Source organism: Neophocaena asiaeorientalis, unplaced genomic scaffold (assembly GCF_003031525.2).
Source record: "Neophocaena asiaeorientalis asiaeorientalis breed wild unplaced genomic scaffold, Neophocaena_asiaeorientalis_V1.1 scaffold160, whole genome shotgun sequence".
Lineage (NCBI taxonomy): Eukaryota > Metazoa > Chordata > Mammalia > Artiodactyla > Phocoenidae > Neophocaena > Neophocaena asiaeorientalis.
In genome coordinates, this window is record NW_020175675.1 from 707,474 (window position 1) to 722,402 (window position 14,929).

Below are 14,929 nucleotides of genomic sequence, written 5' to 3' on the forward strand. Positions count from 1 at the left end.
AAAGAGGGAAGCTGCTTTGCCTCTGGACTGCAGAGAAGGTTGTAATTCCAAAGCAGGGGTTGGCCAAGTTCAAAGCCTTGAAAAGCTCAATCATAACCCAGAAAAATACAGCTAATCAGTGTCATTCATCAAAACCCCACCAGAAGAAAATTCAGTAATTGCACAGATTTCAAACAAAAGACAATGTAAAAAAACAGCCTCAAAAGAGAAAAATCCAGTGGCAGATGGAAACCCACTCATGTCAAAGAGGTCTTTCCGTGGGCTGCTTTCTGCACTGCTGCCCGCGGCCAGCCCAGCCTGCAGCGGGATGCACTGGGTGTTGACATAGGTGGGGGCTTCTCCCGTAGGGGCCACATGCGATTTCCTTTCCGGCATGCTGTAGATGTCCAAGGACCCTGCAACAAGAAAACAGCCCTCTTTTCTCTTCTGATCATAAAGCTATTCATGTTAAGCTACCCAGTGATTCACAGAAAAGTTCCTTTAGCTCATTCATAAGAAGATCCTTGTTTCAGATGCCCATCCATTAAGTCTCCTCTCTGACCCTCTCACACCCTGTTGTACTCTGCTAGGATGCTCTCCACTCCTTCCTGTCAAAATGGGACCTACTGGCCCAGGATGATGGACGCCATGAAGGTTAGGAGCCTTACCAAGACCCTAGGCGCCTCTGACCTGGGCTGGGGGGAGCCGGGGGGGGGGGCACACCTGCTGCAGAAGCTGCCTCAGCCTCCTCATCCCCTTTACAAAGGACTGAGATCAAAATAACTGAGCAGAAGAACAACAGGCCTTATTTTCATTGTTCTTTTTTTAAGTGTAGGGGAATGCTTCATATGTTAACTCCATTAGAAATGCAGTGCAGGTGCTGCGACCCCATTTTATTAGAAAGTTACTTCCTAATGAATGAGGCACCTTCCTTTTAAAACAGAGTCAGGCTTGTGCCTTCGTGGGACTTCCCAACTGGACCAAGACTCTGTTAAGGCAGGGTCAGGCTGTCCCTGCTCTTGTTGCCTGAGGCGAATGAAGGGTGTCACCCTGCTTGAGCCACTATCCCATTCTTTGTATGGGATCACTGTTTCTAACAGGCTTCCACAGACACTCTCAAGATCGCCTTGGGCCTGGAGAGAGATCACCTCTCCAGGTGGTGGGCTGTGGAAGTCAGCTCAATCCAGCTGGCTAGAGTGGGTTCAGGGCTTTGGGAGCTTTCCCAAGAGCCCACTAAAGGACTTTTGGCAACACCACTGTCTCTGGCCTGTAAGCGTGAGAATGCAGGTGTCCTGCGAAAATCCCGTCTCTGGAGAGCATCTCCACAAATTCCTGAGCTGTGTCTACTCCTCTCGCTGGACGTGGTTTCTATGCATCACTGGTCGTTCCTGTGCTACAAGTCGTGGCTTAGTGATGACTATCTTCCATTCAGATGTCTGTATGAACTGCAGACAACTCAGACTGTAAAAACAACTTTACAAACTAATCTTTAAAAAGATCAAAAGCCCAATGAATAAGTTGCTGATGACAGCCCTTTCCCACTTCAGACATTGGCAAGTGCTGAGTCGGGGGCAGGGAGACACACCCTCCCTGGTGTTGGTACCCAGAGTTCAGTTTCATTTAAGGGAAATGGCTGCCAGCAGGTCAATAAGGAACATTTGTATTTGTTCTATGGAAAATATATTTATTGCTTACAAATAAGAACTTGAAATTTATTTATTCTCTTTACACAAAAACTTGTGCTCATTTTTGCCCTGGTGAACTTCTTACATTGTCTGTTTTTGATCTGGCTGGAATAACTTGAACATAAAAAAAGACCTCATTTTCAAATAAACCTGATGAATTTTCAATAGAGTAAATATCTCATGTAAGTAATGTGTCTCCTTTAATCGTTAGCAGTTATATGTTTATGTACACAATTGCTGTATAATACTTTTTAAATGTGTATAGAACAAAGATGAAAAATATTTTTTAAAAAAAGTGCCTCTGGCAAAGTTATAACTTTAATGTGCTATTTCCATCCTATTCTGAGATAGAGTCATGTGGTGTACTGACTGGGTTTTAGGGATTACTGGCTGGGCAGTATGGATGGGTCATCTTTCAGCTGGGGCAGGCAAGACATGAAATTCTTTCATCGGGGGAAATTTTAAAAATATATTGACAAGGGCTTCCCTGGTGGCGCAGTGGTTGAGAGTCCGCCTGCCGATGCAGGGGACACGGGTTCGTGCCCCGGTCCGGGAAGATCACTTAATGTTAAACCAACAAATGTAAATTTCTATACCCAGAAGTGTACATTGGATCTTAGCTCATTTGGCACTCCATCTCCTCCAGGCCCTGAACAGTTAGTATTCAGGGCCCCAGAGCTATTGAAAGTTATAGAAATGTTTGAGGTGGGAAAAAGTTTAAAATTAAAAAGGACTTTAAAAATGTATGTATACATACACACACATATATGTATGTGTAGAAATAACTGTCTAGAGAATAGAAACATGTTAGCAGTTAGTTTAAACTAAATGGTCCTTCAATAGCCATATAATTTTTAATGTGGGAGTTAGGTGCGTGCTAAGAGGTTGAATAAGAGGTGGAAGTGTCCTCTGACAGGACCCAGGGCTTGTGAGGGATTTTTATCCCTGGTACTATCTCTGCCAAGGGCCGGCATTGCTCCACTCTTCCTGAAGCTGACCCTGGAGAGGGAAGGCAGGGGTGAGGCAAGGAGCGGAAAGCTACAAGCTACTGTTGGGAGCCACCGGGGTTCAGCCCTGCTGGGGAGCTGAGGGACAACACAAAGCACGCCCCACAGTCTCCCAAGCCAGCCCCGTTTGAAATGGGTACAGGTGCCCCTGGGGAGGTGAATGCCTCATCCCCTGGGCAGTCGAGCCCTCCTGCCAGAGAAAGGCCTTAGGAGGAAAGTCTCAGGGTGCAGGAAGCACTGGGGCGGGTGGGGGCAGTGAGCTGGTCCTGGTGCCAGGGGCGGCATCATCTGATGTGTGCCCTCAGACATGCCCGACAGCCATTATTTCTATTTGTATGATCTGGCTGGGAATCTGCAGCCACACCCACAGCAGGTATTTCCAGTGGGTCACTCTGCCACTCCACAGGAGAGGAACTACCCACTAGGGAGCACGTCACTTTCGAAAAGTATTTTTTATGTTTCTTGTCCACCTCGCCTTGCCTCTCACCTTGCCTCACAGGTGTTTGCTGCCAGTCTTCGCCAAGCGGGTCTCCTAAGTGTCTCCCCTGGTAGTAAGTTTGCTCTTTTCCTGCAAACTATAGACATATATAAATACACAGAGTGAAAAAGGCATCCTCTTCTTGTTTCTGCATCTTTAAAAGCCATAGTACAGTAGAAGGGCCTTCAATGGCCAATGGATTGCATGCCTATTACACCCAATTTTCCCCTCATGCCTCTCGGTTGGCATTAAGATTTGGGGAATAAGTTTGTGTGGGTGTAAGAAAGAGGCTGTATCTCATCAAAACTACAAATGCCCCCTGTTTTCATTACCCCCCACATCCCTTCCCTAAGTGTGACCATAAATTGAGCTCTTTTACGTGTAGCCACATCACTCAACATGACCTAAAATAGATTTCAGTTAAAGATTATCTATGTGTCAGAACATGCTTCCCACCCAGCACATACATCCATAACCATTCATGCCTTGGCAAGTCCACCTTGCTGATTCCTTCTCAGTGTTAGAGCTACTGACACTTGGTTTCAATGTTATTTGCCACTCTCATTGGTGTCATTGTCATTCACATAAGGTAGGTGACATAAAAAATTCCCTATAACGAAGAGATATCATGGAGATACCATAACTCTAGAAAACGAATGCCTTACTAGAATTTCGAGTTAGAGGGAAAATCAGGGAAATGCGCAAAACAGAAAAACTCAAAAAAATCTCATGTTAAAGGCTTACATCCACTCTCCTTTCAGAGAACCCAAAGCACCCCAGGCCTTTTAGAAGTCTTGAACTCTCTCTTTTCCTCATTAAGTTCACAGTAGAATGGGATTTGTGCTAGGATGAAGAGGGAACTCCCAGACTCAGGAATCACAATATAGCTCCAAGGCATTTGACGTTAAAACAAAAGCTTCCCCTACTTGTCTGCTTTGTGGAATTCAAGGGGGAAAAGTTTGTGAGTTTTTCTGTCTGGACCTGAAAATATAGTTAAAGAAAGCAAAAGGAAAGTTCAGTTAGCCACCATCCAAGGGAAAAGGTATAAGACTCACCTGGGCTGTGTCAGGACCATGGAGTCTGGCTTTCAGTCGAGCATCTACAAAGCCCCCTGGAGGAGGCATCTTGCTTGGAATGCTGTTGTAGTACGGGTGGTCTGCGCCCTCACCCTCCTCTTCAGTCCAGGGCTCATCTAGACTCTGCATTCTGTTAAAAGAGGATTTTCAGGGACTTTAGCCAAAAGTCGAGCTTGCAGTCAAAACCAAAAAATCTAATGTTAGTAATTGTTGACCCAGAAAGCAGAGTTTAGTCACTGCCCCTTTAACCATCTAGGTCTCAGGCATATATATAAAGCAGATGAGTGGTTTGGCCAAATATCCCTGACTTATTCACAGTTCTACCCTTTAGGAAATTCTGCTCATATTTGAAACAGGAAAGAACTCCTTTTTTAAAATTACATATTAATAAGGAAAAATATAATTCATATGTAAGGATAACCAGTTTCTCAAGGCATAGACACACATTTTAGTACATTATGAAATTTACCCAAAACAAAATTAACTTTAAAATGGAGATTTAGTGACATCAGGGAAAATGGCAGAGTAAGGACCTCTGAAAATTCTCTCCTCTGTAATAGCAACAAGAAAGCTAGCAAAGAAAGTTTCATAATCAACTTTTTCATAACTCTGGAAATTAACCAGAAGCTTGTAGCAACCTAGAGCATGTTTATTAAACAAACAAAAAACCACAAACAGCTGTCAGAACAACAGCTTTGTTGCATTTTAGCTTGCTTTATTGTCATCTCCATGGTAGCCTTAAAAACCCAAATCCCACAGTCACAGTGAAAACCAGCAGCCTAATAGCCATGGGAGGGGGCAAAAGAGCATTGAGGCTCCTTCAAAGCCCTATTCCCAGAGAACAGTCATTATTACGCTTCTGGTCATTCTCCAGCATCCTCCACTCCAAAGGTTGTCTTTATTTGACTTGATTCAGAGCTTGTCCAGGGAACATAGCTTCTTCCCCAGGGTCATTTGTCAAAAACAATTAGAGGCACTTCTTTAACATTGTGGCTCCCTCAAACAGTAGATAACATCTGGGATAAAGAGTGAGCTAATCAGAAAGCTTAAAAGAAAAGCTGGGAAATAATAAGCTTTGACATAATTCTGGCAATCTAGAAGGCTACATGTATACGAGGGCTGTTTTCATGGCCAGGGTTCTGTTCCTGCTCAGAAAAGATGTAAAAAAGCTCTAGTTCTCACCTGTGACTGACTTTGAAGTTTTGCACAAGCAGGAAGTAAAAGCTAACGCAGAGTTGTCAGCTGCCTGAGTGTTGAAGGAGTTCCTCAACACACACACAGAACCCCTCAGCAAAAACTGTGGGACTTAGTGGTTTCAGACATTTAAGGAAATCTCTTTTCAGTCATTAGCTGTCTAATAAATGAACTGAGCTGAGTTGTCAGTGACCATATATGACAAAAAATACAGACTTTACTAAGTTAGTTTAGAAAAGTCATTACAACAAACAACCACAACAAACAGCAACAACAAATCCTGAGGAGGGGAGAAATCTGACTTCCAGAGTTGTCACACCACGTTATTTTAAATTTCCAATTTCAACAAAAAATTATGGATGCAAAGAAACAAAAAAATTTGGCTCACACACAAGAAAAAAAAGCAATCAACAGAAACTGTCCCTGAGAAAACTCAGGTTTTGGACTAACTAGACAAAGACTTTAAATTAGCTACTTTCAATATGTTCTGAGAACTAAAGGAAACAAAAAATCAAACATGACAATGCTGTCTCACCAAATGGGAAATAACAAAGAGATTCAAATCTAGACACCTCATAATCAAACTGATTAAAGCCAAAGAGAAAGAATCATGAAAGTAGCAAGAGAGAAGCAGCTCATCATATACAAAGGATCCTCAATAATATTAACAGTGGATTTCTTATCAGAACCAATGGAGGCCAGAAGGCAGTGAGATGTCACATTCCAAGTACCAAAAGAAACAGACTATCTACCCAAGAACTCTATATAGGCATAGTTTGTTTTATTGTGCTTCACTTCATTGCATTTCACAGATTTCACAATTTGCATGTTTCACAAATTGAAGGTTTGTAGCAACACTGCACTGAGCAAGTTTTCAGTGCCGTTTTTCCAACAGCATTTGCTCACTTCCTGTGTATGTGTCACATTTTGGTAATTTTCACAATATTTCAAACATTTTCATTATTCTTATATTTGTTATGGTCATCTGTGATCAGTGATCTCTGACGTTACTATTGTAATTGTTTTGGGGTGCCACAAACTTCATCCATATAAGATGGCAAACTTAATCAATAAATGTGTGTTCTGACTACTCCACTAACTGACTCTTCCCCTATCTTTATCCCTCTTCTCTGGCCTCCTTATTCCCTGAGACACAACAGTATTGAAATTAGGCCCATTAATAACCCTGCAATGGCCCCTAAGTGTTCAAATGAAAGGAAGAGTCATATGTCTCTCACTTTAAATCAAAAGCTAGAAAAGATTAAACTTTGTGAGGAAGGCATGTCAAAAGCTGAGACAGTCCAAAAGCTAGGCTTCTTGTGCCAAACAGTTAGCCAAGTTGTGAATGCAAAGGAAACATTCTTGAAGTAAATTAAAAGTGCTACTCCAGTGAACGCATAAATGATAAAAAAGTGAAACAGCCTTATTGTTAATATGGAGAAAGTTTTAATGGTCTGGATAGAATATAAAACCGACCATGACATTACCTTAAGCCAAATCCTAATGTAGAGCAAGTCTAACTCTCTTCAATTCTATGAAGGCTAAGAAAGATGAGGAAGCTGCAGAAGAAAAACTTGAATCTAGCACAGGTTGTTTCATGAGGCTTAAGGAAAGAAGCCATTTACATAACATCAAAGAGCAAGGTAAAGCCCCAAGTGCTGATGTAGAAGCTGCAGCAAGTTATCCAGAGGATCTAGCTAAGATAATTAATGAAGGTGGCTACACTAAACAACAGATTTTCAGTGCAGATAAAATAGCCTCATATTGGAAGGAGATTCCATCTAGAAATTTCACAGCTAGAGAGAAGTCAATGCCTGGCTTTAAAACTTCAAAGGACAGACTGACTCTCTTGTTAGGGGCTAATGCAGCTGGTGACTTTAAGTTGAAGCCATTGCTCATTTACCATTCTGAAAATCCTAGGGCCCTTGAGAATTATGCTAAATCTGCTCTGCTTATGCTCTATAAATGCAACAACAAAGCCTGGATGACAGCACATCTGTTTACAGCATGGTTAACTGAATATTTCAAGCCCACTATTGAGGCCTACTGCTTGGAAAAAAGATTCCTTTCAAAATATTACTACTCAATGGCAATGCACCTGGTCACCCAAGAGCTCCGATTGAGATGCCAATGAGATTAATGTTGTTTTCATGCCTGCTAACACAACATCTATTCTTCAGCCCATAGATCAAGGAGTAACTTCAATTTCAAGTCTTAGTTTTTAAGAAATGCATTTCATAAAGCTGTAGCTGCCATACATAGTTATTCCTCTGATCGATCTGAGCAAAGTCAATTGAAAACTTCTGGAAAGAATTGACCATTCTAGATGCCATCAAAAACACTCATGATTCATGGAAAGAGGTAAAATCATCACCATTAACAGGAGTTTGGAATAAGTTAATTCCAACCCTCATGGATGACTTTGAGGGGTTCAAGACGTCAGTTGAGGAAGTAACTGCAGATGTGGTGGAAATAGCAAGAGAACCAGAATTAGAAATGGAGCCTGAAGATGTGACTGAATTGCTGGAATGTTATGATAAAAATTTAATGGATGAGGAGCTGCGCCTTAGGGATGGGCAAAGAGAGTGGTTTCTTGAGATGGAATCTACTCCTAGTGAAGATGCTGTGAAGATTGTTGAAATGACAACAAAGGGTTAGAATGTTATATAAACTTAGCTGATAAGCAGTGGCAGGGTTTGAGAGGAGTGACTCCAATTTTGAAGGTAAATCTGCGAGGGAAATGCTATCAAACAGCATCACATGCTACAGAGAAATCATTCATGAAAGGAAGAGTCAATCAGTGTGGCAAAATTCATTGTTTTCTTGTTTTAAGAATATGTCACAGTCACCCCAACCTTCAGCAACCATCACCCCCTGATCAGTAAGCGACCATCAACACTGAGGCAAGACCCTCTACCAGCAAAAAGGTTGCAACTCGCTCAGATGATGGTTAGCAATAAAGTTTTTAGCAATAAAGTATTGATAATTAAGGTGTGTGCATTATTTTTTAGACATAATACTATTGCACACTTAATAGACTACAGTATATTGTAAACATAACTTCTAAATGCACTAGGAAACCAAAAAATTTGTGTGACTTGCTTTATTGTGCTATTCACTTTATTGCAGTGGTCTGGAACCAAACCCTCAATATCTCTGATGTATGCCTATAGCCAGCAAAACTATCCTTCAAAATGAATCAAAAGTTAAAACAGTGCCAGATAAATAAAAACCTAGAAAATTCATCACTAACAAATCTGCACTATGAAAAAATACTAAAGGAAGTACTTCAGGCTAAAATGAAATACACTAAACAATAATTCATGTCACGTGAAAAAATAGAGGATAATGGTAAAGTTAAATACATAGGCAAATATTAAAACAGTATAAATGTAGTTTTTGTCCATAACTCTTTTCCTCTCCTCTCTGATTTAAAAGACAACTGAATAAAGCAATAATTATAAACCTGTGTTGATGAGCACTCAATGTATAAATATGGAATCTTCATAACATAACAGCACAATGTAAGGTGGAGAAATAGAGCCACATAGGAGCAAAGTTTTTGTATATTACTGCATTTAAATTGGTGTTAATCTGAACTAACTTGTTACAAATTAAGATGTTAGTTGTAATCCCCAGGGCAACCACTAAGAAAATAACTTTTAAAAGACAGTTTAAAAAAAAGAAAAAAAAAACAAGGTAATGAAAAGAGTTCACTCATAAAATATTTATTTGACACCAAAGAAAGCAGTTATGGAGAAAGAAAGGGACAAAAAAATGACATAACACATATAGAAAAAACTAGCAAAATGTCAGGTAAAATCCTAATTTATCAGTAATTACATTAAATGTAAATACATTAAACACTCCAATTAAAAAACAAAGATTGGCAGAATGGATTTTTACGATAACGTGATCTGACTATATGCTTTCTACAAGAGACACATTTTAGATTGAAAGGCATTTTAGATTTAAAGATTTAGGTTGAAAGTAAAAGGATGTAAAAAGGTATTTCATGCAAACAGTAACCAAAAGAGAGCTATGGTAACTCTACTAATGTCGGACAAAATAGACTTCAAGACAAAATGTTTACTAGAGACAAAGATAAAAGAACAACCAGTCAAGAAGATACAATAATTATAAAGCTATATGTACTTCACAACAGACCCTAAACTATATGCAGCAAAATCTGACAGAATCAAAGGGAGAAATAATGCAGTACTAATATTTGAAGACATCAATACCCACTTTCAATAATGGATAGAACAACCAGAGAGAAGATTGGGAAATAGAAAATTGAACACTATACATCAACTAGACCTAACAGACATCTATGGAACACTCCAATAACAGAATATAAATTTTTCTCGAGTCCACATGTAACATTCTCCAGGATAGACCATATGTTAAACCACAAAACAAGACTCAAAATTTTTAAAAGATTAAAATCATACAACATATGTTTTCAGACCATAATGGAATTAAAGCAGAAATCAATACTAGAAAGAAATTTGGGACATTCACAGATATGTAGAAATTAAACAACACATGCCTAAATAACAAACGGATCAGAAAGTCAATCACAGGGAAATTGGAAGAAACTTTCAGATGAATAAAAACAAAAACAACATACCAATACTTATGGGCTGAATGTAAAGCAGTGCTTAGAGGGAAATTTATGAACTGTAAATGCCTATATGATAACAGACAATCTCAAATCAATAACCTGACCTTCTACTTTAATAAACTAGAAAATAAGAGCTAAACCCAAGGCAAGCAGAAGGAAGAATAATAAATATTAAGGTGGAAATAAATAAAATAGTTAGTAGAAAATCAATAGAGAAAAGCAATGAAACCAAGAGTTGGTTCTTAGAAAGATCAACAATATTGACAACTCTACAGCTAGACTGACCAAGAAAAAAGAGAGAAGACTCAAATTACCAAAACTAGGAAGGAAAGAGGAAAGACTGCTACCAACCACACAGAAATTAAAAGGATTATAAGAGAAACTATTAAAAATCATATGCCAACAAATTAGATAACCTAGATGAAATGGAAAAATTCCTACAAAGACTCAATCTACAAAATGATTCAAGAAGAAATAGAAAATCTAAACAGAACTGGAAGAAATAGAAAATCTAAACAGAACTGTAACAGATAAAGAGATTAAATTAGTAATCAAAATCTTGCATCCCAAGAAAAGCCCAGAATCATATGGCTGGCTTCTTGGTGGTTTCTATCTAACATCTAAAGGAGAATTAACAGCAATTCTTCATAACTCTTCCAAAAAAATAGAAGAGGACAGAAGTTTCCAAACTCAGTCTATGATGCCAGTATTACTCTGATATGAAAACCAGACAAAGACACCACAAGAAAAACAAAACAAAACTGCAGACCAATATCTCTTATGAATATGGATTGAAAACAAAATATTAGCAAACCAAGTCCAGCAACATAAAAAAAGAGTCATATACCATGACTGAGTGGGATTTCTTCCAGTAATGTAAGATTGGTTCAACGTTCAAAAATCAACTAATGTAATATGTCATACCAGTAGAATAAAAACAAATACCAGATACTCATCTCAGTAGACACAGAAAAATCATTTGACAAAATCCAACACTTTTCCATGATAAAAACCCTCAAAAAACTTGGAATAGAAGGGCATTTTCTCAACCTGAAAAAGCATCTATGAAAATCCCACAGCTAAGAACACAATTAATGGTGAAAGTCTGAATGCTTACCTCCTAAAATTAGGAACATGACAAGGTTGTCCTGTCTTTCCACCTCTATTCATTGTACTAGAGATTCTAGCCAGGATAATTAGATAATAAAAAGAAATAAAATAATTCAGATTAGGAAGTAAGAAGTAATAAAACTATATTTATTTGCACAGGACATGATCTTGTACATAAAAAATACTAAGGAATACACACACACACACACACACACACACAAATGATTAGAGCTAATAAATGAATTCTGTAAGTTTGCAGGATACATAATGAATATGCAAAAATCAATTGTAATTTTATACATTAACAATGAAAAACTAAAATTAACAAGCAATTCCTTTTATTATAGTATCAAAAAGAATAAAAGATTTATTCTTTTGGTAGTAAAAATTATCAAAGCAAGTGCAAGACTTATACAATGAAAATTACAAAATGCTGTTGAAAGAAATTAAAGAAACTCTAAATAAATGGAAAGACATCCTGTGTTCAGGGATTGGAAGGCTAAATACTGTTAAGATGGAAGTACTCCTCAAATTGGTCTATGGATTCAAGACAATATCTATAAACATCCCAAGTGCCTTTTTTGTAAAAGTAGACAAGCTATGCTAAAATTTATTTGAAATTGCAAGGGGCACAGAGTAGTGAAAACAATCTTGACAAAGAAGAATGTAGTTGGAAGACTTATACTTCCTGATTTCAAACTAACTATAAAGCCATACTATTCAAGGCTATGTGGTACTGGCATAAGGACAGACATACAAATCAATGGAATAGAATTAAGAGCCCATAAATAAACCCATACATTTATGGTCAATTGAATTCAACATGGATGCCCAGACAATTCAATGTGTGAAATAGTCTTTTCAGCAAATGGTGCTGTGACAACTGGATAGCCATTTGTGAAAGAATGAAGTTGGACCCTTACCTCACACCATATACAAAAATTAAGTCAAATGGATTAAAGACCTGAAAATAAGAGCTAAAATTTAGGAAAAAACATAGACGTAAACCTTCATGACCTTGGATTAGGCAATGTTTCTTACATATGACACCAAAACAAAAGCAACCAAAGAAAAAATAAGTACATTAATTGGACTTCATCAAAATTAAAAACAATTGTGCTTCAAAGGACATTATCAAAAAAATGTGAAGACAACACAAAAAATAGGAGAAAATATTTGCTAATCATATATCTGAAAAGAGACATATCTACAATATATAAAGAATTTCTATACAAGTCAACAATAAAAAGACAAATAACTCAATCTTAAAAATGAGCTAAGGATTTGAGCAGACCTTTCTCCAAAGAAGATATACAAATAGCCAATAAGCACATGAAAAGATGCTTGATATCATTAGTCAACAAGAAAATGCAAATCAAAACCACAATCAGAGACCACTTTGTACTCACTAGGATAGCTAAAATCAAAATGATGGACAATAACAAATGTCAGTGAAATTGGAACTTTCATACATTGCTGGTGAAAATATAAAATGGTACAGCCGCTTTGGAAAACAGTTTGGTAGTTTCTCAAAATTTTAGCATAGAGTTCCCATATGACTGAGCAATTCAGCTCCTAGTTGAATTGAAACATCTGTCCACACAGGAACTTGTACACATCTTCATAGCAGCGTTATTCATAAGAACTAAAAGGTGAAAATAACCCAATGTCCATAAACTGATGAATGAATAAACAAAAGGTAACATATGCATACAAAGGAATATTATTCAGCCCTAAAAAAATGCCATACTGATACACGCTACTATATGGATTAACCTTGAAAACATTCCAGTAAGTGAAAGAAGTCAGGCACATATTGTATGATAACATTTATATAAAATGTCCAGAATTGGCAAATCAATAAAGACAGAAAGTAGAGTAGTGGTTGTCTGGAAAAAGGGGGTTGGAAAATGGGGAGTAACTGCTAATGAGTATGGGGTTTCTTTCTGGGGTGATGAAAAATGTTCTGGAATTAGATAGTGGTGATGATTGTACTTGTGCTATCTTTGACAATACTAAATACCACAGAATTGTATATTTTTAAAGGGTAATTTTATCATAAACTATATATCAATTTTTAAAAAAATAATAAATGGAGCTTTGGCTACATTTGAATTCTCTTTCATTGTCTTCTCTGGTTTTGTGTTGAAAATAACCTTGGAGTTCTGCAAGAAAAATCAGAGGAAAAAATCTTCTAAGGAAAATCATACCATACCAAAAAACCCATTCATTTAAAAGTATTATTTTTTATTTCTAGTTGGAGATGGGTGATGAATCCAGATCACAGAGTCTCTCCCCCAATAATTAATACAATGAACAAAAAATAATTCACGAATAAGTAAAGCCATCCACTCACTAGCAGCAAGAGAAGAAGGAAAGAGGAAGTCATGTGCCACCAACATGAAACTTTGAGATGCTGGGGCAGCTTGCTGGAACCTAATGCTGCCCCACTCACTCCACGCTCACCTGTCCCCAGCTCTACTCCAAGGAATGTGAACAAAGAAGCTGACTGTGCCAATTCTCATACCTCCAGCTCATGCCCAATTTGAAGAGAAATGGCCTGAGCAAGTGAGCAGAAAACCCAAGGAGAACTGCTCACAAATAGAACCTCCTGTTTTGCCGGCCCCTGGGAAATCTAGAAGGAAAATGGGCCAGTGCCCTCCACAGTCCAGGGTCCCCATAACAGGGCAGGGAGGGGAAGAGGGACATGGCAGCTGGAAGCAAAGTGCATTCTCTCATGGCCCAGGATGTCCCCAGCTGGGACAGAAGGTGGTGCATTCCCACCTGTTCCCTGGATCTCAGACCTGCTCAGTGGACACAACAAGCAGTTTGTCAGACAAGATGAGACTGATATCAGGGAACACAGGTCCCCTTGTTCCTGCTCTGCTTTAGAAATGTTATACCATTACTTGCACATTGGGTTGAAAGTTTTCTCGGTAGATAAGATCTCTCTACTTCATTCTCTTTCTCCAAAACTTCTCCAAACTTTATTATATAGAAACATACAGGACTTCATACCTTAAGTATATTTCTGGAGAAGCATGGTAGTTCAATTAACTCCCCCCACTCATTTTTTGACATATTATTTTAATAGGATTTATTTGACTTCTTTGCAACATTTCAAAAGTACAGAAAAGCCTAAATTAATATAAAAGCCACCTACACATCCACCACTGAGATTAAACAAGTGTGAACATTTTGCTATATTTGATCCCTTTCTTTTAAAGAAATAAAACTTGTCAAACTTGCTTTGGATGAAAAAATACGTGATATTAACTGTAAAATGCTAATGGTAGAATCTAGACGGTGGGTATACAGGTATTCCCCGCAAATTCTTTTTGTATATTGGAACACTGTTGTTATAAAATGTTAGGGAGGAAATACACTTAACAAAATCAGTTAAAGCCCACCCGTGTCCCTGTCATCCTCCGATGTCCTAGAGTTGGTATGTAATATTCTTGCATGTTTTTATACTCTTTATACACATGCACTTATCCATACACTATATATACAATTTTTTATGTGTTTTTAAAATTTCCATAGATGGTTCATATCCTTTTCTTTATCAACCGGGAAAAAAATGGGGCCTTCACAGGCACCTCCAGAATGAATGTCTTAACAGAAATTTTCCAGTGGATGAAGGAAAAAAAATTAAAATTCTCTTTCAAGAAAGGTGAAGACTTCAGAGAGATGAAAGGAGACTTCATAATAATGAAGGTAGAGGAGGCACTGCCTTCACAACTAAGTCCTGGAATGTGGCTGCAGAAGTTGGA

The 14,929-nt window shown here is 38.2% G+C and overlaps 1 protein-coding gene across 1 annotated transcript in view; it reads right to left on the reverse strand.

The window, feature by feature from the left end:
* The window catches only part of SHC3 (SHC adaptor protein 3), a 139,297-nt gene that overhangs the window by 24,972 nt on the left and 99,396 nt on the right, over positions 1-14,929 (reverse strand). Inside the window, exons 8-10 of the mRNA XM_024731943.1 lie at positions 4,205-4,355; positions 3,159-3,246; positions 237-395 (exon numbers count right to left, since the gene is read on the reverse strand). Coding sequence (XP_024587711.1) covers positions 237-395; positions 3,159-3,246; positions 4,205-4,355 — 398 coding nt within the window. The remainder of the gene's footprint in view (positions 1-236; positions 396-3,158; positions 3,247-4,204; positions 4,356-14,929) is intronic.